This window comes from Cygnus olor, chromosome 2 (assembly GCF_009769625.2).
Source record: "Cygnus olor isolate bCygOlo1 chromosome 2, bCygOlo1.pri.v2, whole genome shotgun sequence".
In the NCBI taxonomy this organism is placed as follows: domain Eukaryota; kingdom Metazoa; phylum Chordata; class Aves; order Anseriformes; family Anatidae; genus Cygnus; species Cygnus olor.
In genome coordinates this window covers 107,099,805-107,126,060 of record NC_049170.1, presented here as the reverse complement: position 1 = coordinate 107,126,060, position 26,256 = coordinate 107,099,805, and the positions used below count along the sequence as shown (strand labels likewise).

The 26,256-nt window shown below is 39.7% G+C and overlaps 1 protein-coding gene across 1 annotated transcript; it reads left to right on the top strand.

Annotated features, from left to right (window-relative positions):
• The first annotated feature begins 1,676 nt into the window (after window positions 1–1,676).
• RAB12 (RAB12, member RAS oncogene family) lies at window positions 1,677–25,182 on the top strand. Its single transcript, XM_040550054.1, has 6 exons — window positions 1,677–2,135; window positions 14,277–14,337; window positions 21,679–21,817; window positions 22,360–22,449; window positions 23,331–23,435; window positions 23,952–25,182. Exons 1-6 carry the CDS (start codon window positions 1,886–1,888, stop codon window positions 24,063–24,065), a joined length of 759 nt encoding a protein of 252 aa, XP_040405988.1. The 5' UTR covers window positions 1,677–1,885; the 3' UTR covers window positions 24,066–25,182.
• The last annotated feature ends 1,074 nt before the right edge of the window (window positions 25,183–26,256 follow it).

Here is a 26,256-nt window from a genome sequence, read left to right as displayed (position 1 = left end):
AGCCAGAGAGGAATAAAAAAAAAAAAAGCTAGAAAACACATGACAGATTGGAGGCACAAAGGCAGGCACTTGGCTCATGCGGGTATGGCACCGCTGTTGACTACCCAGGAAAAAGCTCTCCTGCTGAACAGAACCGCTCAAAAAATACCACGCATGCAAGGCTACACAATTGAAACCTGGTATTCACAGTTTGCTTCATCTACTGAGGGACTGAAAACGAGCACTGATGTTGCTGACTATGTGCAGGTACAGAAATAGAGCAGTCAACCTGGATTTGTTTGAATTACCTTGTTTGAATGTGAGTTAGTGGGACATAAAATAATATGTGGAATTGGGGCTACTCTAATGACTGAAAACAGATGTGTGGAAACAGACTACACAATGCCTAGTGATCTGCACAATTTAGGGAAATTTGAGCAATCTTGAGAATCTATCAGAATCAGAGACGTGCCAGAGTAAATGCCTGATTTTGGAGAAAATTGTAATTCTAGAGGAAGGACCTAAGAGAAAAAATATAAAATAAAATAAAATAAAATTGTTGTCTGTTATAATGCTCTGCTTGCTAGATTATTTCACTCTCGGTGATGGATTGCCCCTTTAAATACCTAATCATAGCAGTGGAGATGATCAATAAGAAGATGGTGGGAGGAGAGTAATGCACAAGAAGTGCTGGGATTGATTTGTTAACTGTTGTGGTTTGTTTTTTTTTTTTTTTTTTAAAGTTTTAGTCCTTGTTTGCTTGTAGAAGTGCCACTATTTCTAGTGATGTAAATTGGTGAAAATTTAGAATTATGTTAAAATCGTTCTTGGTCTCTGTTCTTTTTCCTTTGTTCTTGACAATATGGCCTCACTGTCAAGCTGTCTCGTTTCTTCAAGAAAATTGGCTCTTGAGAAAATCACTCTTGTGAAGCAATGGTTCCTTAAGTGTAAATCCCACTTTTGTTATTCCCTTCTGGAATTGTGTAGCTTTAAAATCTTAGTGAGAACCTAGGAAATTAGACTAAATCTTCCCAAATGGCCACTAGCTTTGGATGCTCGTAACTGTAATGCCCAGAGAAGCACGGCACCTACCTGTGGGCCAGTTAAAACTGAGTTCCCCACAGCCCCAAAAGGCAGGCCTGTACCTTTGTAGGCGGCAGTTCTGAAAAACCCAGCTCCTGTAACCTCTGAACAGTTAGGGAAAGGTGAATTTTCCTCAAAGTCACGGGGAGCAAACGGTTGTTCTGATCAGTTGCACCGTTTGTGGCATTACTTCTCCCAACACTTTATTAACTTTCCTTGGAATTAGTATTTGAGGTAAATAACCTAGTGTGTGTTGTTGGGAAGAGGTTCGTGTTTACAGAGGTTTGGGTTTGGCAGCGAAGCCCACCCCGGGCAAACAGCGCCTCGGTGCCGGGACGGGCAGGGAAGGCACGCGGGCCACGTCCATTTCGCCACCTCAGGATCACGCCCGGGGCCCGGCTCAGCCTGCAGCGGGCTGTGGCAGACCCCACCACGACCCGAGGGCCACAAACCACGGCCAGGCCTCGCTCCATAAGCACCCAGGCCCCTGTCCGTGCCCTGCCCGCGGGGCGGAGCCGTGCGGGCCGCCCCCCGCCCCCGGCACTGCGGCGCGGGGCCGCGGCTCCGGCGCTGCAGAGGGCGCTGCGCGGCCGGGCCGGGCTCGGCGGCGGCGCCGCCACGGAGTTGTTCCGTTCCCGTTCCCGTTCTCGTTCCCGTTCCCGTTGCCGGCGCCGCTCCCCTCGGGCCGGGCGGCGGCGGTGGCGGGGCGGCCGCGGGCGGTGGTGGCTTGTGGGCGAGCCGGGGCTGGGCAGGGTACGGGCGGAGGGCGGCGGCGGCGGCGGCGGGGAGGGGGAGCGGGAGCGCGGCGCCGCATGCGGCGCTGATGGAGCCGGGCTCGGGGCTGCCGCAGCGCAGGGTGGCGGGGGGCGGCGGCGCGCTGGAGCTCGGGGCGGGCTCGGCGGGGGGGTCGCCGGCTCTGTCCGGGGGACAGGCCCGCCGCAGGAAGCAGCCGCCGCGCCCCGCCGACTTCAAGCTGCAGGTGATCATCATCGGCTCGCGGGGGGTGGGCAAGACCAGCCTGATGGAGCGCTTCACCGACGACACCTTCTGCGAGGCCTGCAAGTCCACCGTGGGTAAGGCCGACCCGTCCCGCCCCGTCCCGTCCTTGCCCCGCTGCTCCCCGGGCCCACCCGGCACTGTGTGGCCATGTAAACACCGGCCCGGGCCTCGGTTCCTCGTCCCTTTTTCCCCGTGGCTCCCGGGGCCACCACCGGGGTGGGTTGGGGGGCGGTGGGACACCCCCGGGGGGCTTCTGCTCCCAGGGGAGCCCCTTGTGCCAAACTTTACGGCGCTCGGTTATAGAGATGGTGGGGGTCCTTGGCGTCCTGACAAGTTTGGGGAAGGTGTGTGGTATCCTGCTTCGTTCGTGCTAGCAAAAAACACAGTTTAAAGAAGATAAATTAGGGGTGGTTGGTGAAACAGGTCGCTGTGGTGTCGTGTGTAAGGAAACAGGAGCATTTCAGGAGCTGGGGAGTCGTGCAACACATAGCTGGTGGGACTTCAAAGGCTATTCCAGGTGATAGTCCGATTAACTCCAGATTGTTGTTGTTGTACCTCCATCAGAAAACCCTCCGCAATATTAGATCGGAGGAAGCTAATGGTTTATGTCTTGAAGAGTACCTCTCGAGCATACTGCATGTTTTGCTCCAGCACAGCAAACCAGGGGGCAACTTTCTAGTGTTGTAGAGCAGCGTCTTGCGCGTGGTTTAGTCACTGGTGCAAGCCTTTGAGGTAGCGTAATGCCTCCTGTCTTAATGCCTGAGTGTGTAAGGGGCGGAAAGCAAGCTAGTGAGTCCGCGTTATTAGAGACCTGCTCTTGGGACTGAACTCCTGAGTGTTGCAGCGAGGTGATTGTTAAGTCTGTGTCATTGTAAAGTACGTGTGCGTAGCTTAATTGCAGCTTGAAATGTGAGGAAGTGTATAGCATCTGATGGAAAGTGACTGTGTCGCCTTTTAGAAATTAAATTGTTACTTTTCAAGATGATCTTCCTGTGACAGAATAACATAGTTATCCTTGTTTTCACTTTAATGTGTGTTCTGTCAGTTCTTTTGTTCTTATTCTTCCCTAGGTCCTTTAAAAATCCAAATCTGATAGAGCTGTGGCTCCTCTTCTTAGCAGCCTGTTAGTGTTGACATATTTAAGCCAGTAACTTACCTTTTCAGAAGTTAGAAAGAAGTGATAGCATGTCAGAGACATAATCCTGAAGCGATGTGTTGTCATGAAGAAACGCTGAGGGCTTCTGTAGATGGGCTGGTTTAGTTAAGCATATGGTGAGCTAGGGAAGAACTGACAGTGGACTGTATTCTTTATTAATTCTCCAGGATTATGTATGGTTTTGAACTCGTATGCGTCTCCTTCGGGCTGACCTACATTCAGTCCTCTTTTGGGGCTGGACTGCTCTCTGTTAACTCGGGTTAGTTTCCTGACGCGAATCTTGAGAACTGAGAGGACGTGCCCTAGACCCCAGTCCAGACTTCCAGTCTGGTGCCTTGTAAGCAAAACTGGTTTGCTAGATAACCAAGACAGTGATTGAGGCAGAGAAGCTTCCTTATTTTACAAAAAAAAAAAAAAAAAAAGCAGGAAATAAATGGTGATATGCTGCTAGACAGAAGATTACGTAATGTTTAACGTACAAAGTGTGCCAACATAAAGCAGCATAGGGAAATCAGCTTGTGCCAAAACACGTGGAAGAAAGACTTGACAGTAATGGCATTCTTGCAAGGCCCTCTGACTAAAGTTGAGAGCTGTTGAGATTCCCCCAGATCCTTCAACTGCTAAATGAAAGAGCTTTTCGCAGTCAGGACTGAAAGCTCGCACCCCACTGTTTTGCACCGTAGAGTAAGAAAAAGTAACCTCCACTGCTTACGTGTTAGGTGGATGGAAAATAACCCATACTCAGAAATGATCTGAGGTCAGACTTTGATACACAGTTGAAATCATAAAACTCTTCCTTCGTAACTACTTACTGCAGTGATTTTCAAGAAGTGTAAGTGTAGAATGTGTTTTGAAACATTATTGAAAACAGTGTGACTGATCTCATTTCAGGGGAAGTTATGTAAACAGAATATACCTCGAGATTAAATTTGAAAAGGCTTTATTATAAAAGAACAGTTAAAATTTGCTGTATCTACCTATCTTATTGAAGACGTATTTTAAACAGAACCCTAAAATACATATTAACTCCCTTACCTTGGTTAGTGGTCTCCACCTTACTTTGTATGTTTTTACTAAGCCTCTGGAAGTATAGGCCAAGCAGAATAATATTTAACACCTTAACCTCTTGCATGGAAATGTGCAGGCTACTCAGAAGTCTTCTCTGACAATGATGTCCATAAACTTTCCTTGTCCAAAACGTGTTAGAAGTGACCAGCTGACTTTTGTCTCTAAGTGCTGCTTAGGATAATAATGCCAGGTAATTGGAAAAATTGAGTGTTTCTGCATGAGTGGGGAGGTGTGGATTCAATTAAAAAAGATACAGTACTTTAATGTTAATTTACAAGGACTAAATTTGCCAGATTGGTGAAGTAAATTCTGCAATAAAAACATATCAACGTCTTCTGTCTCATCTCAAAACACTGAAGTTCTTTGAAAGTGTTCAAAAATAGCTTGGCAGATTTTGGCACATTATTCATAATGGCACACGATGTGCTGTTGATCTAAAATTCTTTTGATGTATTTATTTTGGGCATTAAGTTGCATAGAATATTGTGTCTACTTAATCTGCTATTTACACAGTACTGAGAATACTCACTGTGCTCAAATATTTACTGACTTTTGCACACTGTTGTCAAATGAGAAATAGAGGCTGCTGTTTCCAATTTTACATGCTAGGTTTGAATATTTGTTCTTATTATTTGGTTATAACTTATTATTTCTTTGGGCAGAGAAATTTTCTTTAGGAATATTACTCCGTATCTAAAGTGATGTAAAATTGCTGGGCTCATGCCAGTGTTAAATCCAAAGTAGTTAAGGTAACTTCTTTTCCATGGTGGAAGAATGCTTATTCAAAGGTAATATTGGCATTATATTAATTTTGTCAACTATATATATATATATGTATATATATATATACACACATACACACACTTTTATTTTAAAATGAAAAAATTCCCCCCATTTATGAGTCTTTATCTGATCTCCATGCACCTGCCTTTTTCACAAAGGAGAAGGATCCAGGGCTATCACTTAGAGGTTTTTCAGACTCTTGACAATGAAAACCAAATTTGCCGAATTAGGCATAAAAAAGGGTGATCTTTCCAGAGACAGTGGAGAGATACTCACTGGCACGGTTGTGAGGAGGTTTGAAGATGGGTGGTAAAGGAGAAGTTTTTGCCTTTGCTTCTTTCCCCCCTCCCTTACTTTCCCCAAAGTATTTTTATCCCCAAAGAAATACATCTTAATTCAGATCTCAGTAGTGATGTTATTATAATTACTATAATAAAGAGTCCTCTTATTTTTCAAAGGCCTCTGTGTGCCCTTTAACCCTCACGACTGTCTGCCCTGTCTGTATCTAAGTCTTCGCTCATTATCAATCTCCATGCTATTTTTCTTCCATGACAGATCTACAGAGCTCCTGTACTCAGTATTATTTCCTCTCCATCCTGTTTTGCCACAGGCAAAATTCTGGTTTTAATCTCAGAACTTGAGGTTCCTGCTCACCCAACCCGGAGGCCCTGCACTGACTCACTTCTCAGGCGGCTGACTCTCCTGTTCCTCCAAATCAAGTAGAGCTCCCCTGCTTGTCTTTTCCGAGCTGGCCAAGTATGTAAAGTTTCTGAGGCCTAGTCTTACACTTCAGCTCTTCTCCATCGTGAAAGCATCCCAGGAAGGAGGCCTTGCCTTTGAAAATGTAAGAGTTCAGGTGCCCGTGCAGGCTTGCTGCCAGCTCCTTTTAGCAGCAATTCATGGGACACCACAGTACCACTTGAAGAAAATGCTAAAGCTTCCTTCAGTACTTTTTTTTGCAAGCAAAATCATAGCTCGAGCTACTCGGCTGAGTTTGTAATGGGAAGTTTTGTTGTGGATCAGGATGGGAAGGTTGCGATCTGCTTTGGACTAATTGTAGCCTGTTGGCATGCAAATGTGCTGCGGTGAAAGACTCCTTTGACTTCACAAAAATTGCTCTTTGACCCTGTTTCACTTTGCTTTAATGTTAGCGTGAAACGGTATGTTGGTGTGTACGTTGGGAGCTCATTAGGTTTACTGAGCTCTGTAGCTTTTTCTTCCAAGCAGTCTCTTTCCTGACATTTCTTTTTAAAATACACAAGCAAAATGCCTAACTTCCACAAATAAGCAACAGCAATGGTGAAAACTTTAGGTTAAACTTCTATCAGAGCAACTTTAAGCAAGGTATCTTCTGTTTTTAATACATTTGTATGATAGATCAGTCCATAGGTACACATATGTGTGTGTGTGTACATATGTATTTTTGGTTTTCTGTTGTTAATTCAACCTCCTTCGTTGACTTTTAGTCTTTAAAAGTTGAACTAACAACATTCATGTGTAGTTTTCATTCCCATAAGTTTTTCATACCATATTAGTTATATTCACTTAAATTAATGGCCTGATTATTTTTTTAAATATCGATTGTTCATTTTTTCATAACAGCCCCTTGAGTTGGTCCTTATTTTTTTTCACTTGTCGATATTTTACACTCTCATGCAATGTGAACGTGGTATGTCTTATTAACCACTTGAAAAATAATCTTTCGGTAAATCATGATAAAACCTGTGTTTTAAAAGCAAGTTTAGTAATTTGCCATAATCTGAGATGAAGAACAATCTACATACAATTTTCAGAAAAACCTCCTGCATCAACTAGAAGAGTAGCATTTTTTATACGTTTTTGCTACGCTTGTACATGTCCATGAGTTCTTTCTGGTAACTCGTTTTAATTTTTCTTTGAAGATTTTTTCCCTTCCGTAAGGTGGCACTGAAAACTTAATTGGGGTGGAGAGAGGGAAGAAAGGGTAGAAATAGACGTCTTTTGCTTTACCACATCGTGATAAAGTAGCGATCAGATAGCCTTTCATTGGCTTTGTACGCCACATCAGCTCTGTACTTATTCTGATAAATCTTTGCTGTTGTACAAAACAAAAGGAAGAAAGTTCTGATCAATGATATTAAATATTTATGTGAGAATTAACCCTTATCTTCGTTTTTCCAGGATATTAATGTATGTCTACTCTTATATACAGGCTTTTTGGCTAGCGTAGATTAGCATAAATAAAACTAACAAATATCTCATTAGTGTTGTGCTGCAGTTACTCGACAAACTACAAATAGCAGAGAGCGGGAGGCTGGAAACTCGCACAGAAAACAATTTAACCTTACACAAAACCTTGAGATAATTGGGGAGCGTGTAGTAACTCGCATTGTTTGTTTTCAGCTCTGTAACCATGGGTTTAGGAAATGCATCTTTGAAGAGAAGCCTGTGTTCTCTGGAAACTGCCTTCCACCTTTTAGGAGTAGTGCTGTCACTTGTAATCGATGCTGGAGACCACAACTGAAAGAAGCTAGCAAGTAATTGTTTGCCGAGTATGTGTCAGCTAAGCGTGTTTTACAGCATCTGGTGGAGTCAGCAATTATTTTCCATGCGTAACCATTTGAGCCCTCATAAGGGGCTCAAAACTGTATTTTAAAATAGGAAAACGTAGTAGCAAGGTGGTATAAATTATCAGGGTTCAGGAGCAGGGTATTGGGGAGCTTTTTTATTTTTTCTTTCTTTTTTAATTTACTTCTTTTTTTTTTTGAATTACCAAGGAGTAAATTTGCAATTGATTTTGTCATTTGTAAACCTGCTGCTCTAAACTGATAGAAATGTTCAGCTACTGGGCTATATCAACACTGCAGAGCTCTCCAAATATCTCGTGGTCCAGTGTCAGTGAATGTATGAGAATATGCAAGTAAAAGAACAGAAAAAACCAAGAGCCCACTTGAGTGGTGTCGCATGTGGAGTTTAGTTTGGAAGGAGAGTGGAATGCAGCTGTCAAACTCAGTCTGGGCTGTGAACAGCTGAGAGTGTCAGGAGCAAAAGGAAAAAAAAAAAAAAGGGGGGCATGTGATTCTGTTATGGACTTTCGTATTTCTTTCTGGAAGTTGTGAACTCAGATGTTCCTTTGGTGAAAATAGCGCACGCACTTTGCAGAATACTTGTGTTTTCAGCTGAACCATGAAATGGAGGAGATTCTCTGTGGAGTGCCTTTCATCACAAAAACCATGACATGTCTGAGACGCTTCTTTTCTGGGCTGTCCCTAAATGGGGGAGAGGATTGATGTTCCCGCTTTTTAAGACTGCACCTATTTAACAGCGTATGGCAACACTTTTACAATTTATTTCTCCTGGCATCTAAGGAGTGGAAAACTTAGTACCCAAACCAAAATCCTAAATTCAGTCCCATTTTGGAATAGATTCAGCCTTTTTAAAATCTGGAGTTCTATTAATTAATTTTTCTTTCACAGTTGATTTTCCTTTCAAGGTCAGGTAGTTGTAGACCAGTAGCTCACAATGTTTTTCTGTTCTGTAATGAGGAGTTTTGTAATATTTTGTCTTCAAGAAAGCCCAGCGAATCTTATTCATTCCATTATCCCCTTCCCTTCATTGTGTTTATCAAAATTCTGGTCCGTGCTTTGAAGTTAGCACTGTAAATAGTGTAAAATGTTTACACTTTCTGAAGGACTTCACATTCTCACAGACAGTAAAATTATAAAGAAATGACTTCCTCCGTTCTCATTGAGTTTGGAAATACCGAGCAACTGAGACGTCCATAAACAGTATATCAGGCATTCAGAAATCACTGTCAGATTCCTAAAAACTCATTATAACTGTACCTTTAAAATGTAGTCGCTGCATGTATATTACTTTTTTGTGTGTTGTTGTGTCTGTTTCGTTTCGGTCTGTAGCGCAGTTGCCAGTCGAGGTCCGTGTAGACTTTTATTTTAGGCGAGCAGTCTCAAGTTTCCGCATGTTAATGGCTCTAGAATTACACTGCAGAGCTTTACGGACGGCGTGCTTTACCTGCCTCTAAAGCAATCCCCAAACTGGCTCATATGTGACGAACGCTTAATGCTTCCACATCTCTTTGTGATCTTTACTTTTATAATGTGCGGTTTGAGAGAGGTACTTCCACTTTGGTGGTTCTCAAGATTACCTGCGTGCCTTCCAGCTTCAATTAAAATTAAATATGACGGTTTATTTTTTTCCAAAACGATTTTAGTAACCTTCCTCCACTCCCGTGTGCCTTGTTCTTGTCCCTCCTCCTCCCCCAGCAAGAGGGTAGAAACAAGTACCAAAGCCACTGAGTGTCTTTTCTTTGACTTCAGCAGTTCCTAGAGGCTGCAGGTGCAAGAACTGCGTTGTGGTTGGTACTTAGTCACAGAGCAGGGCTGGATTATAGCAGACACTGTGCAGACTGGTGACAGAGGTGGTTCTTACCTCGGGAAGCCCATGACCTGAGCCATGGGTTGTAGGGAAGCAGGAAAACTTCTCTGTGCAATGCTGTCAGATGCCCAAAGCAAACAAACTGACCCAGTCTTCGAATTCGGTCGCTTTTGGGTGGTTCTTCAGGACACAAACCCTGGATTTTTAAACTGATTGTGTTTCTTCAAATATGGTCTGATTATTTTTCACTGATTGAACGGCTTTGATGCACATAGCTAATGGGCCTCTGAAAATGTCATCTATTGGAATCGATTTTAGCTGGAGGCGGGTTGTGTGCTCTATTTCCATCTGTTTTCCCAGCTCCTGCGTGAACTTCGTGATCAGGAAATCTTGGCCTCTTAAGGTCACTGTGTGCATTAAGCAAAACATTTCCACTTCCTTTTTCTGCCACTTAGGCAAAAAAAAAAAAAAGATTTAATTAAAACTTAAATGCAGAATGCATAGTGAGAAGTTTCTTCACTGTTTATTCCTAGACAAAATGTTTTAGCTTTAAAGGGAGAAACTAGACGCAATTGTGTGTGTTTCAGTTTATGCTTTAGTAGGTAACTTTTCATTCCTGTTTGGGGCAAGAGATGTTAAAATCTATGTTAAAATCTGTTCCGGGCTAATTTTTTATTGGATTTTTTTCAGTCTGGAACAGTGTCAAGTTTGGGGCAGTTATAAGATATGTCATTGTCACTGACTTGCCCTTATCTAGAACTTCATTAGGGCTCTTCTATTTTGAGCGCCTGTTCTTTCTTTTAGGGCTGTTTATTTTGGAAGGGAGCGCAGACAGTTTGCTTAGCTGTGTGTTTAATAGACTCAATAAATTAATAAGCAAATAACCCCCCTCTATTTGCCTTGTGGTCTAGTAGCCCTTTATTTTTCCTGGAAAAAGCATTGCTTCAGTTGAGTGCATGTTTTAGTAGGTGCTCTTATTTGTATGAAGTATACTTTCAATCCAAAGTTCACGTGCTTTCACCACAAAAGCACTGTGCGTTGTATAAAATTTTCAAAATACCACTAATAAGCTACAGAGTAAGGTAAAAAGAGACCTTTAAAATCCTGTGCCCTTGTAAAATGCTTTTTTCAGATTTGGTGCTGTTGCCAGCAGTGATTATTGATCCCTGGGTTTTCCTGATCTGTATGTAACTGGGAACAACTGTGCATTAGGAGCTCTTTGAAACAAGGATTTTAAAGAATTTATCAAATATTCTTGCCATTAGTACTGCAGTGTTACAAAACAGTTCCTTAAAAACAAAATAATAAAAATTTAAGAGCAGACTTAATACCTGCTCTGCCATTAGCTGAGTGGAGAGGCTTAAAAGGACTGCTCGCAGGTGTTTTTCTGAAGAATGGGAGTAGCATGTTCTGCAACTACAGGTATCAGAGCACCCGAGACTGCTCTTCGTGCTCGGTGTATGTGGATGGGAAGACCCAGTTGTCTACCTCTGTGCCATATGTGCCTAACAAGTATTTGTTGTATGTAACAGTGGAAAGCATGAGTTTCCTGATTGACTTCCTGGGACTGTTAACAGTTTTTCCTCCGGTTTTTAGTAATTGGAGAAATTAAGTGGGTACCAAAGCTTCACATGCGGTTATATTCATAGACCTTAGTCAAGCTAACTTACTTGTTTCGTTGAACTTTTTCTTATGATGTTTGAAATTAAAGTGGAAGACCAACGTGTGTATTATTTTAATTAAATTATGAGTTTGCGTATGAACTCAAAGCGGTACCTTTGGCAGGTGTATGGTGAAACACAGTACTGGAGACTGACAGGCTTAGGGATTTATTTCTTCATTTGCAAGAGGAAAGTTGCCAGTCTCTTCCTTCGGTGTTGGCCAACGGGAAGCTTTGGTATTGTGTTGATGCTTGCTGAGCATTACTAATTATAAAAATCAGTTGAGCACCTTTTGCTTAGTGCTGGCAAGCTGTCTGATTTAAGTGTTAAATGATTCAAACAGTTTTATAGAAGAATGCGCTTCTCTAAAACTTACTAGTTTGCATTGTCTGTTGCAAAGTTAAGTAGAAATTTTTCATGATGTGACTGTTAAAATAATTAATAGAAAGACCTGCCTTTGAAATAAGAATTACTATTGAGATAGTATTTATTTTGGAACAGTCTTTTTCGTCTGCAGGCGTTTTTCTGCTTGATTTCATTGGTGTAGGTTGTGCCCAGTGGTCCCAGGAAATTCTGAGTTGAAAATTGCTTTTATTAGAACAGTTGTATGTTATCTCTAGTTCGTTACCTATTTTTCCTTAAAAAAAAAAAAATCAGGGGTGGGGGAAGCATACCTACATACCTTCTTGTTCCTTGGTTTTACAAGACAGTGTGTATAAACCGGTTATTTAATAAATAGGAGATTTTGATAACAAATCGGGTGAAACATGCATGAAGTTCTCATGATGATTTTTGATACATAGTTTTGGATCAGAGGTGATAAAAGACTTCTTGTGTGACAAGAGGACTTTTCCTTTAGCAGAAACTGTGTTCTCTCTGACCTTGTGCTTTGGTCAAGCTCCTCTACAAGTACAGTTGTTAAGCTAAGTATGCCCCCTGTATGAGTATGGTAGATTCTTTTTCTATTTAGATTTCAGCGGGATGGTGAAGCTAGATTTATTTTGATTTTATTTTAACTGGAGGTCTCAGATGAACGACAGATCTCGTAGCATGCTGTGTGAGATAGCGGCAGTGGAATTCGAGGTGAGACGTTGGGGCGGTTGTATTCCAACTTCCTCGAGGAAGGGAGAGGTCTGAAGCGATTTCAGTTAATGCTGATTACCTCCTCTGCAAGTAAATCAGCTGTCTTGTTGTAGACAAAGTTGTGACCATTCAGACAACTGCGTTTTATAGTTTAAATGAAATTATGTAGAGTAAAGGCATTTAGTAGTAGAAATAGTTAACATTTACACTAACATAGCAACATTTACACTAACAGAAATGTTGGTTTTTCAAAAGTGCCAGAATATATTTCTTAAAGTTAGGATTAATGAATGTCCTGAAACTTTAATTATTGTAATACGTTTTCTCAGTTTGCATATGAATGCTTGAAAATTGCTGTTAAAATCGTAGACTGCATAGTACCAATCAGTTTATTACTTTGGTTCTTGTATTCCCTAAGAACCCCACAGGGGTATGAATGGGGTACATTTCGGTAAGTGGAGCATAAACATCACATGTCCTGAGCAACTCTAAGACCTGGTGAATAACTGTGCTAGACGCTTTTAAGGACATGCAGAAGAATAGCTGTCGTGGTGATAACCAACACGTTTATCACTCTGTAGTATACAGCTGCAAGCTGTTTGGAGGGACTTTTGTCCAGGGGAATGAAGATCAGTGATCCTTTCACATATTTAGTCTAGCTAAACAGTGACAACCTGTTTTGCAATTTAAAAGTAGAATCGAAGCTATCTTTTTATTTCCATTGGTAAAATACAACTAATTTTTCTAAACTTATTCCAGTTTAGCCAACAGCTTTACAGGCATGACTATCTCTAAAAGCACTTTGAAATAAATGCCAAGTCGACAATGTGTACCTGGTTTTCGGGATGTAAAATGAACTTTTTTTTTCTTTATAATTAAGTTTTTCAGGACTTTTGGAAATCTTAAGTAAGGGCCAAATTCAATTCCTTCTGTAGAAATGATAGTCTGGTCTTGATTCTAGCAATATCAGTAGGGGCTCTTGGCTTTTACCAGGAACAGGCATTAGGAAATGTGTATTTTTCTGTTGGAGGAAATAAAAATCTATACTCCTGTATGTGAAAAAGAAAAGTGTTTCCAACAGTATGCTTCTACGCTTTTGTGTGAGTTTAAGTGTACCAGTCTGAACCATGTTCTCTTGTCTTTTTATTTCCCTGCTTTCTGATTTAGCTCTGTTAGAAGGGATGGTGTTCAGCAGGACGAACTGAGGCAAAAATCTTTACACAAATGTATACTAAAATGGTCAGGCAAACAATGTACAAATACGGTGATATTCTAGGATGTTTTTCCCCTGAAATATTTTTGTGGGAGAGGTGGTATTCTTTTGTGTCTAGATATTGTTTGACCATAGTATGTCTTATGTGTTGATTGCCAGCAGTTTTTGGACTTGAAATATTTCTGTATAACAAGGTCTTCATGGTTCTGTCTTTGATATTTAGCATGCATTCAAAATGTGCCTGGAGGTTTGAGATGATGGATGAAAGTACCACACAGGTATAAAAGGAATTTTAAAAGTCGCTCTAAATCTAAGCAGTTTGTTTCTAAACATTTGCAGGAATTAAGAATGACGGTGCTAACAAGCTGCATAAACCAACCACAATTCCAGCACTTGTGCTGTAGTGCTTCACAAATGTTAAACTAAGCATCCGGCTTGGGGATGGATGTGTATTGCTCCATGTCACAGACAGCAAAACTGGTGTGGAGGGATGGGGTTTGCTTCATGCTCCAAGGCGTCGGTGCCAGTTGAAAGTAGAGCAGGCTTGTCCTTGGCAGTCAGTGTGAATAAGGGAGAAACAACCAACCGTGCCTGTTGTTTTACTCTTACGTTGGGTTTACCTGCTGCTGGGAGTGGTGCACAAAGTGGAAGGTTTATGTTGTGATGCTGCCAAATTGGATGGCTCACAGACTGTACAGCGGTTGTCAGATCCCCTTGATGTTCCCGAGGTGACCCATAGGGTTGCAAACCCTTCTGCTTGTTCAGACTGTTTAAATTTGATATTAAAAAAAAAATTCCAAAAATAATAATAATAATTACACCCTCGTTACTTTTGCTTCTTATTCCTACTTTTCTGTTTACTGTATTTTATTTATAGGTGTTGATTTTAAAATCAAAACAGTAGAGCTAAGAGGAAAGAAAATTAGATTACAAATCTGGTAAGTAAAACAAATGTGCAACCAGCAGTATGTTTTAATTTTTATGTTATAGCATGAATCAATATGCTTGTCTAATACTATTAACTGTTATAAGCTGGTTTAGCTCTTACCCTTTTGCTCCTCTCCTCTATTCCCATAAGACTTAAGCAAAACCAAATAGCTCTTAGATTTTTGTGAGGATAAAGGAGGAGAAAGATAAAATTAGAAGTAGGACATGAGTGTAACTACTGAAATACTCATGCATCACAGAGGTCTCGAGCCCTTTTTTCTAAAAGTGTGAAATTGTCTGCATGAGAAATAGGAGTTCTACAAACAAAAGGAACCATGTTAAAAAGATGCTAGAGAAAGTTGTTTTTTGTTTGTTTGTTTTTTAATTCTAGACCATTCAAAACTGACATTTGTTATAAAAGCAATTATAAAGCAACTGTAAAATATTTCCTAAACTATTTTTATAAAACTTGGTATAGGCAGTGCTGTTTCTTTGATGCTATATTAAATAACTGAAAGCGAAGGGCAATCAAGACTAAGTATATTATACCCACCATAAACAGCACTGAGAAGTAAAATAATTCCATTCAGCTAAGACCGTACACTTTAACTAGAACTGATGTCCTGCAGCAGAAAGCTCAACGTCTGAGCTCAGCTTTTCTTTTTTGGAGTAGGTTACATGTTTCCTCATAACAATTCCCCATGCCAAAGATTAAAACAATTTATATTGCTTAGGAATTTTTGAGTTTATGAGCTCCTTTGTTTCGCAGAGTAGTGCAATACATAAGCATCGTTACGAGAGAATAAACCAGCTATGTTAATATACATTAATCTTATATGCTACTATGTAGAAGCTTAGCTTTGTTTATTAATAGTGCTTGATGCATAATTGGCATTGTAGTTAAGCTGTTAAAGCTGCTAACAATCTATAGGGGGGAGAAAGCTCTAAATAACTCTTCAATGCACTTTGGGGATATTCTGATGGTTTCTCATTCTTAACTACATGGATGCAGTGAATTGAGCTTACTAACTCCTCTTGGCAGGTCACCATCAACTCTGTTTGTCACACCATGTGTCTGTCTTGCTTCCCTCTGAGTTAACTGCTGCATCATCTTTGGTGTCATCAGTCACCTAACACTTGAATGTTACTGGCATGTCTCCATCCACCACCTGTCCCTGTTTGGAAACCTGTGACCACAAGGCTGGCAGTTGAGCCAGCAATTGTTAGCCAGGGTCTGCTGAAGCTGACAGAGGTAACAAAGAATTTTGATATGGAGATGCTACCGTATGCCTAATGTGAAATTTTGCTGTGAGATGTGCAAAGCTTGTCAATTGATTTCTTCATGTTGAATAAATACTTCATAGAAGAGAAGTTTTATTGGAAAAGAGATGTTTAAACCATTATTTTCCACATATTGAGAATATGCTAGTAGGATATAAGAAACTTAGAACTAAAAATTGATAGGTTGCTAAAATGTGACCAGTATTCCTGTGCAAAGCCCTGCTAAAATGGTGAACAAAACACATTGTAAAGATAAAATATTTTAAAGTACAATAAAATCCATGAGTACGACTTCCAGCTCCCACGTGTCACTTTCTCTCCAACAGTTGTTGTTAAAATGCTCTTCTTATAGCTAACCCTTAAACCTGTCATGGCATACTTGTAAATTTTTTGAAAAGCAATTAGATAACCACTCCTTTTGCTAATTTATCCTGAAGTATGTTGTATATGTTGTTGGGTCGATTTATTAACTCTTTTTGTACTTTCAGTTGTTAGATGAAAAGAGGAAAGCAATTTACAAAGTCAAACATTTGAAATTTAAAAACACAGACGTGAGTCACACATGGTTGATCCTAATGCAGTCTCCTTTCATCCCTACGCAGAGACAAGGTTGCCTCATATTTCCTGGTGGTCTTTACTTATAAAGGTCACACTAACTACTGCAGTAACATGTATTGTCCAGTAAACCATTTACAAAATTTTTGCATGCGTTTTCTAAAAATGACTAAGATGACTAAGGTTGCATTTTGAGGCATCCGAGTTTATTTTTTTCAGTTGTGATAATTCCACTTCAAAAAATCAAACAAGTTTTTTTTTCTTTTTTTTTTTTTTTTTAGTTTCATTTTGGTATTTCAATACCGCATTGGGTTTTCAGTGGTCACTCGACCTGTCTCTTCATTGACTGCCCTGCCAACAGTGTTCTCAACAGACCTCTGCCACTTAAAGTTATGGAAAAAACAGCAGAGAACTATGTTGGATATATCAGTCAACTAGGTGTGCAAGACATCCATTTGAAAGCTGCTTTCACCTGTTTGCTCTTAGTACAGCAGCATACAAATTGGCCTCCCATGTTCCTTTCCAAGTGGATACTGTGCACTGAAGGATCATGGAGGCTTCTGCTCTTGCCTCTAGCTTACTTGTTCCTATCCAGTCCCTCCTAACTACAGTACCTCTTTCCTGATTTCCCTTTCAGTCAGTAAACGACCTACTACTTGTTAGGAAATAAAGTAGGAGAGCAGCACCGAGGGTGCTAAGTAGCATCCATCTTCTCTGTTCCAGCTGAACGCCAGTAGCACCCTTTGGGCTGCCAGAAGCAGCAGATGCAGTAGTTCTGCTTCTGTGCTGCAGTTCTGGGCTGAAAGGAGTTGGTGTTCCCTGAGAAGCAGCGTGTGGTGCAGTTAGGCTGTGGGTGAAGTAACTGGAGCGATCAGCTGAGTTGTGAAGCGAATCTGAGCAGCTGTGCTTTTTCAGAGCTTGAAAACTGGAGGAAATATAGGAAGCGCACCTTCACGCTTCGAAGCATGGTGTGCTGCCCAGGAGGACAGCAGGGGATTGGAGTGTGCCCTGTACCCTGAGCCATCGGGACACTTGCCCAAAACAAGAGTTAGTCAGCCCTGGCTACCTGTCTGAAGGCACCTGGCTGCTGGAAGTGGTGGTGCCGTGCCACTCTGCTGTGTCCTGCCAGTCTGCCAGGGGAGCTCTCTGGTATTTCTGCAAATTTACTGGCCTGGCAAGAAAACTGTCAGATCTGCTTCTGAGGGTAGTTTGGGCTGCTGCGTTCTCATAAAGAGTTCTGATTCTGCCAGCTCAGGGTTTCCTAATGGGCAATTATCCTCTTGGAAAATTTCTGAGGAAAAGATAATCTGTCCTGAAACTTAACAGAATGTAGTTCCTGCTGTTTAGTACCTCTGAAATAAATTATTTCATATCATAAAAGATTATAAATACTTTTTTTTTTTAATTTATGGGAAGGAAAAGCTCAGCTTGACAGGTAGAATTCACCTCTAAAATGACGTAAAACATTTTTAAAATGTTATCTTCAAGTTCCATAAATGCACGAAGCATGAGAAAGCGTTACTTTTTAACTTCTGTTTAAAAATACATCCCCCTCTATTGCTACTTCGCACCACCACTCGTTAAAAAATGAGTCTAACTTAAGAGCCAAAGACAGTTTTGAGTCTGTCTTTCAAGCAACTATTCTAGATAGAGAACATTTATGTAAAACAAAAATTATCCAAAAGTATCTTAATTAAGATCAGCTGTATTTGTATTGTGTTCTATGCAGTCTGAAATAATGGGAATACAGCAAGTCAACACTTGAAAATGGGCTTTGTGCGTTTGTTTTTTTTAATTTGCTTTTGTTTGGTGTAACATTTGTTTGCATTTTTGGAGTGATGTCTAGTTTCTGTTGCTGAAGCAGAAAAACAGTCAAGCGAGGATTTTTTTTTAATTACAGTTTGTAGTTGGTCAAGGAGTCGTATGTCGTGTGTTTGTGAGTACAATTTAGAAATATCAGTGTTTTTTCCATTAAAACAAGTTCTTGAAAAATCAATAAAAGAAAACTGGTTTTAGTATTAAAAAAAAAAAGCAAAGCTGTTATATTTTTATTTAGCTGTTATATTTTCTCAGTGATGACAAATCATTAATCAAGTTGTAGTAACTTATTGTTTGAACTTGTGATGTTTGAGTGAAATTGGACTGAGTGATTCTTTTCTGTCGATTCTTACCAGAGAAAAAAGGAACTAGCAGCACTTAGTGTCATTCACAAAATTCATGAAGTTGCATACTGTTAGTGCAGTTACATAATTCTTGTCTTTTCTTGCAGCTTTCTATTGGTTCTTTAGTAGCTATCCTTACTAAAATGCTCTGGCTGTGGGACTGTGATATATTGATGAGAATAGTATAACAAACTTAATTTCTCCAGCACAGTACGTGAAGGGAAGGCGTTTAAGGTGGATATACTTTTAACATCAGCTCTGCTTTAGGACTTACTTTTTTTTTACTCAGTGATGGAAGAATTTACTGCCTTATTATTTTTAAAGAAAAAAAAAGACCATAGCACCTGGTAGAAGACAAAAGTTTCCACTTGTAAGATCAACTTGATTACTCTATCTGCAGCTTACTTAGCCAGCTTGGGGTTGCATTCGAAATTAACTGCCCACTGTTGATTACTGCTTATTCCAGAGATAATTTTCTCTAATACAGTGTTACAGTAATGTTAGAGACCACAAATTCAGTTTATTTTCTTCCAGTTTTTGAAGGAAACAAGGGTTGTAAGATCATGCTTGCGATCAGAAACCTGTTGGCGGGTTTCATTTAAATTTGATGCAGCAGTCGATGCGTTGGTTACGTGAAGTGTGTGGAAGTCTACGCCTGTTAGAGCAAGGCAAAGAAAGTCAGCCATAACCCGCTACGATTAGTGCGACTGGCAGGTGACAATTAGTGGCCATCTGGCCATTTAACACGTGTAGTGGGCCGCCAGGCTGTCTGTGGGTTTCTTGAACCAGTCACAGCGTGCAATGTGTCTTGTTTAGCCAGCAAGCCAGACTACAAAGTGTGGGATATTTTGAGGAGTGCAGGACCTGAGGGTATGGCGGCGGAGAGGAGCAGCTGCTGGGGAATGCTATAAACATTTCAAGCACCTGAGGTTGTGGGGTGAGGAGAGGCTGATAACACGAGATAGACTTGGAGATAAAGCACTCAGCAGGCTGGGGGAAACGTGGGGCTGGAGACAGCTGGAGTGGCGGAGAGTGACGTTGCGTAGTTGACTCCATCGCTTACACCTCAGCTTATCTAACGTGTTGATTAGTCTCTTCAGACAGGGTGGTTGAGCGTTAGTGTATTTATTTTCCCCCTGTGTTTTTCTAGTGCATGAATGAGTGACTTGGTACTTCAGAAGTAGCCCCTCTGATGGAATTGCTAAAAGTCCTCGGCGGGGACCTGCAGGCCCAGCCAGGCAGCTCTGAAATCGCTCCTCTATTTCTTTGTTCTGAGAAGGGCACACCGAAGAGGGGAAGACTGGCCAGCAAAAGAGGCAACTTTTTTCATTAGTCTGGCCACAACTAGGCTTGACGCATTCCTTCTGCCACATGGGGGATGCCCTGCCACCTGCCAGCCGGTTATGTCTGCGCAGAGTGATAGAGCTGGAGGGATCCCATCCCTACCACACCTGGTCGGTCGGCTGGGTGAGCAGCAGCTGGCAGAGGCTGCTCTACGAGATCCTAATTCTGACAAGTCTCTTCATAAGCACCGAAGCAATGTTATCCATATGTGGAAAATCAACGGTTCGTAAGAGAGTTCTTAAATCCTTCGTGGAAGGAACTTCCAAAGGACCTGCCAAAACCAAATCTGACCATAACAAAGAAGGGAAGAGAAAATCAAATTACTTGTTTTGAGTAATATTTATCTGTGTGACTTCAGCTGCCGGAACTTGTATTGCTTTAATAAAAATGCTTCATTAGTGATAAGAAAGCAAGCAATTAACCATCTAAAACTGCTCTGACATACTAAGAGCTTAATCTTTTTGAAACAGGCTACCTGTTTTCACCTTCTGTAGGGTCCCAAAGGTTTTGAGTGGAGAATGGGATATGACTAAAAACAAAATAAAAATGGACGCAATAGGAATTTGTTCTCTTCGGCCTCCCTACCCCAAGCTCCATATCACGATGACGTTGGCTTGCAGTGAAGTATTAGTCAATATTTTTCCACAGGCTGAGAGGCAGACGTTTCAAATCTCTTCCTAGTAGACAGTGTTTACTTTGTGAAATCGCTAGCAAAGTTTTGTTGCTATTAAGTACACTTCCGGCAATTTCAGGAGAAAGTTAAGTGCTTCGTTTTTAAACCTGCTTATTTAAGATCCTTAAAGATTTTTTGAAGAGCAAGATAGGTTTGTGGTAGTTTATTCTACTGCTTGTTTTGCATAAACCCTAAAAGAATTCTTCAGGGCAATCAATGTGGCATTTTGTGAACATAACTTTTTTTTTTGGTAACAAGTGTTTTCAGCTCTCCATTGTTAATCTCATTCCCAAATTCATCCTCCTTTTGTCTGAAATGTGGCTGTTGAATAGAATTCCTTTTGAGCTTCTGAGCCCCTGCAGATGCACGTTTTCTCCCATCCACTCTGAATTTTGGCCATCTTTTAACTTACAGTAAAAATGAAAAATTACCCATTAATTCTGGGTGCTGAACGCAGGCAGCAAATACTCGATCACTTTGTAGCACTGTATAACTTTCCACTCATGATAGCAGTCACATTTTAAGACTTACAGTATACACCAGCTTTTTTTTTTTTTTTAAGTATATCTGCCAAAAATCTTCAATAAGAGTGTTCAGTAAAAAAAAAAACTTCGTATCACCTACTTTGGAATATAAACTATAGCTAGTACAGGCAAAGCACTATCATTTCTGGAAAACGGTCTCCTGTGTGAAGTGCAACCTGATAGAAATGCCTGTAATTATGAAAATGAGGATTGGAAATGCTTTTCTAACACCTCAGATGAATAGGTCTAAGTGTGAAAGCCAATAATCTGCTTTCAGAAGCCGTGCCGTGTAGTGGCTGCTTGCTTCTTTCATTTACTTCTGCCAGTAGCCTCTGCATTAGTCTTAGAACCACGGCTGAATTGCTGTGGTTGATCCAAAAAGACTCTGAAAGCTCAAATCGTAATGATTGATGCATTGCTCATTTTATAGGTGGATGTCCAGATGTGTTAGTTTGATAAGCATGTTTCCATTTCTTTTTTCATTTTTTCAGGGCTATTAAAAAATAACAACAGCAGCAAAACCCACAAAAACAGCTTCATTTCATTGGACAGCTTCATTTTCAGATACATATAGAACTGTTTGGTGGCCTTTCTTGGTGAAGTTAGTATGGAATAAGTAGTTCTGATGTGAAAACTTTTTGTGATTGAAAGTGCTGCTCCATTTTTTTGCCTGAAATTCACACATATAGAAGGAGATCTTCAATATAGTGTCTAATGAGTGGGAGGGGTGTTTTTATTAAAATAGAAACAAAGTTATTGTTTGCTTTGCAAATCAGTGAAATGTTTGTGCCAATGTTTGCTGCTGCTTCTTAGGGACACAGCAGGTCAGGAGAGATTCAACAGCATTACCTCAGCTTATTACAGAAGTGCCAAGGGAATTATTTTGGTGTATGATATCACCAAGAAGGAAACATTTGATGATTTACCAAAATGGATGAAAATGATTGATAAGGTAGGCTCTAAATGTTTTTTTCATTTTTTTGTTTGTTTTGAGAAGCTTTTTCTCAAAGGAACGCTATAAGACTTTTAACAGTATATGTGTAGGATTATTAAACTAACGACTGCTAATTTATGTTAGATTCTTTTAGGAGGAATTTAATAATTACGTGTTTTGTTGCAAAATGGTTGTCAATTCCTGCATCCTCAGACTGGAATTGTCCTAGTTAGAATTGCCATTGGAGATCTGTAACATCATGCATTTGCCTATGCACTGGGGTATGAATAAATGTTGTATTTTGGTCTGTGAAATAAGTCACCGTGTTCACTCATAAACAAACCGGAACAACAACTGTTTCTCAGTTAATGTTTTAAAATTGGTGTTTAAAAATTGAAGTTGAAAATTCTTGAAATGTTTCGGAAGTACTTTGCCATAATGAACTGTGTAGGATGAGTCCATATATAGTAAAGGAATTGCCCTTTTTGTTGTTAATATTGTGTTGGCATTACAAAGTCTTATCTTTCTAGGTTTAGTTAATTAAAATGTTTTACTTGCAGTATGCGTCAGAAGATGCAGAGCTTCTATTAGTCGGAAATAAACTGGACTGTGAAGTTGATCGAGAGATTTCTCGACAGCAGGGAGAAAAGGTAAGAACAAGTATAAACAGATTTTGAGTTACAGCTATAATCAAAACTGCTGTGACATTGTTGCTGAGAGTCTGTGGCTGTTCTTGTTCCAACTGTTAGGCCTAAGGAACATACTGAGTGAGAGTGGTGATGTTCTGTAAAAATCCATATGATATTTACTACTTTTTATACAATGTGCAATTACATGCTTTCTTACTGGAGCTGGATGGCTTTGCTGTTTAGAGAAAAAAACAAAACCTACAGATCTGATTGTTGGCCCCAGTACACGGTAGTGTAGATGATACCCGTCTTTGTCAAGTAGACTCTGAAAAAGGCTATAGTAAAGACTTGAAGCATAAATAGCGATATGCCCATTCAGAACATCTTTGTCTTCTTCCAGACATTTGCTTTTCAGTACTATTTTAGGTTAGGCAAGAGTGCTACTCAATTCCTTAGCTCATCTTTGCTTTCATGTTTTTTTTGTTTTCTTCCAACTCCAAAAGTACATACACTTTCATACATTTGAAAGTTAAGAATTTTTTTAGAGAGTCAAGGCTGATTCTTTTATCTGTACTCCCGTTTTCTGCATTTAATAATAAGGTTGAGAATGAATCTTCTGAGAAGTTATTACTCTGTGGCAATCTGCAGTAGTCCATGTCAACTGAAGACATGAATTTCTCAGATTTAAGTCTGGAGAAATGTAACACACTTTTCCATTAAACCAATTCTAAGTGAAAATCAGCTATATCTGGCAATATTTGCTGTACCTTAGAGATTCAGGATTATTAGTTGAATTCAAGTTCCTTCACAGATTTCAAGAAAAGTTTTTAAAGGTTTTATGAGGAAAGTATAGTTGCTGTTTGTTGCTGTTTGTGTAGTTACCTTATTTTCTCTTCCATCAGTTTGCACAGCAAATAACTGGGATGCGGTTCTGTGAAGCAAGTGCCAAGGATAATTTTAATGTGGATGAAATATTTCTAAAACTTGTTGATGACATTCTGAAAAAGGTAAAATACTGAGGTGGTAGTTTCTGTGGCTACATAAATGGTCAGAGTTTAAATACTGAATCACTGATTGTATTTATTGGGAGGACATGAAGGGTAAGTGCACACTGTCAGGAGAGGTTAATACGTAGTGGGCATGATGCAGTTTACAGACTGCTGTATGTTTCACTTAATACTGATGTTGAATTTGGTAAGCATCTGCTCCTATTTGCTATGCTTCCTATTTCCTATAACTTCACTTACATCAGTGGCTGACTGTACATTTGCCTGCTTTCATGTGCAGGCAGTTCTCTTGTAATGTGTCATTATTTTTAGAAAGTGACTTTATTTCAACAGGGTCTTGTAACTTCTTTCTGAAAGACGTTGTTAACACAACTTGCTTTAATGTGGTTCACTAATTAATAAGAACTAAAAATCCTTAAATGGAGGCTTTGGGTGACTGTGAACTCTTGAAACTATCTCATCCTGCTGAGTTCTGTGCAGATGATTCTTTACAGGTGATTTTTTCTTTTCTTTAAGATGCCACTGGATGTTATAAGAAATGAGTTGTCCAACAGTATCCTGTCCCTGCAACCAGAGCCAGAAATCCCACCAGAACTGCCTCCTCCAAGGCCACATGTCCGTTGCTGTTGACTTGTTGCTCCATACAGAGTGAAAAATAGGAGTGGGAGGGTAAAGAAAGTATCTATAGTACTCTGCACTACAATCATTTGGCAGTTTCTTGTTGCACTTTGTTATTCGAGTCAGAGCTACACACTAACTTGTAAATATGCAAATATGCAATCCTGTGTAGGATTCAGCTATATAACATTTAATTATTACCCCTCTCCCTCACAATGATGTTTCATTCATTGCCCCAGTGTTATAAATACTGTACAGTTGGTTGGGATTTACCACACTTCCAGTTGAGGAGGAGGAGAAGTTAAATCTGTACCTATTCTTGACATAAATGTTGTAATAGTTCTTGTTATTATAAACAGGCAGGCAGAAGCTCTTCTGGTATGAAGATAAGTATATGGTGCTTTGCTAACTATTTTAAAGACAAATTTTTTAAAACAGAGGACTTTATGTACAAAGCTTCCATAATCAGCATTATGTTTCATTTTAATGTAGTGAAAACATTTTTGGCTGTAGCATCCTCTGCTGACTGGATTTATTGAAAGCTAAGTTTAATTTTTGGCAGTCTTATTTATTTTGTTTAATGCTGAACCCTTTCTTTGTGTACTAAGACATCACATCTGGTGCAGATCTAAGATTGCACTCTCAAATTGCATATATAATTTTCTGCATAAGCATAAACTTAATTGCAAGAATCAATAAGTTTAAATAAAAGAATGGAGATATATTCAAGCTCTAAAAGAAGGTATAAAAAGCAATGCTGCTGTCCTAGACAAATTCTTTAAAAAAAAAATATTAAGGTAATGCATTTTCCTGTGTTAAGGAATATATGTGTGTATTTGTCTGGACATCTGTAGGGTTGGGGGAGGGGAAATTAAGGTGAAATGATTTTCTTTCCTAATGGTGGAAAATATTCCCATCAAGCAAATACTGTGTTAGGTTTTTGTCTGATAATGAATTTGTGAATTATATCTTTGGTATATCTTTTATTAAAATGCACTGTTTAGTTTAGCTGTGGTAAATCAGTAGTTACATATTTGAATAACTTGGTGTGTCCTGAATGTTGTGGTATTGAAAAACATTGTGGTCTTTCTAAACTAATGAAGTGCAAATAAAATTTTGTATTTATGAATGACAGTGGAACTGCACCTGTTATTAGAATGGCAAGTATCAAATGATGGGTAAAAGGTAAAATCTAGAATATGGAACGACTCTTGTTTTAATTTCCGTACTATTTAACTTTGACAGTTCCTTTAGGTCTAGTTAAAAGAGCAGCAAGCATTAGTTGTTCACCTTGATACTTGCTGTCTTGAGATGACCTAGCCCAGCCGATATCTTCAAGTAGCATGTGACTGGTTGTCATGCTATCTTAGCAGGTGGTTGCAAAACTATTAATTACACTGGCAACACAAATATTAACCAGTCTTTTTCACACTACAGCTTCTCTACTTCTCATTCTCTGGTGCTGGAACCATTTTGTCACCTTTACCACTCCTCTAGCCAAAACACTGGCACTGAACAGTAAGCTATACCACTGCCTGAAGCAGCTTCTCTGTGTTTTATGGAAGGAAAAAAGACACACAGAACTGTAAACATTTTAAAAAGTAATAATAAAATTTTTGATCCCTTATTTTACTGAGTGAGCTCTGACATTCTGAATACAATACCATGCAGGTCTTTAGCACATTTTGATTTAGACTTACAGATTAAGGAAGCATGGTTGATATTTGTGCTTATGTCTTCTGCCACCTTGTGCCTAAACAGTTTGCTTTTTTACATAGTAAACTTATGGTTTACTATCATATTGATAAGATGAAATCAATTTCTAAAGCACTTGTAGGATTTCTGATGACACTGTGGGCAATAGCAGGGAAGGAAAATTTATGGAAACCGAGTTTTAATTTGACAACCATTCTATTTTAGCTGATTTGTTTTTATATGTACTTAGAAACTTGTGATTTTTTTTCCTGCAGTTTTTGGATTTAATAAAAATTAAGAAATCTGACTTAGATAAACTTTCTTCTTGTAATTATGTTCTGTTTGTATGTAGGTAAATTGGGATTCCAGTCTCTTGTATCAAAAATGAAAAATCATTGCATTTGAGAGACCTATTTACGTAAGAGTGCTTGTATGTACTTATTCATTGGAAATCATAAAAAGTTCAGGAAACTTGTTTGCTTCAGATCCATTATGATATGATCCTAAA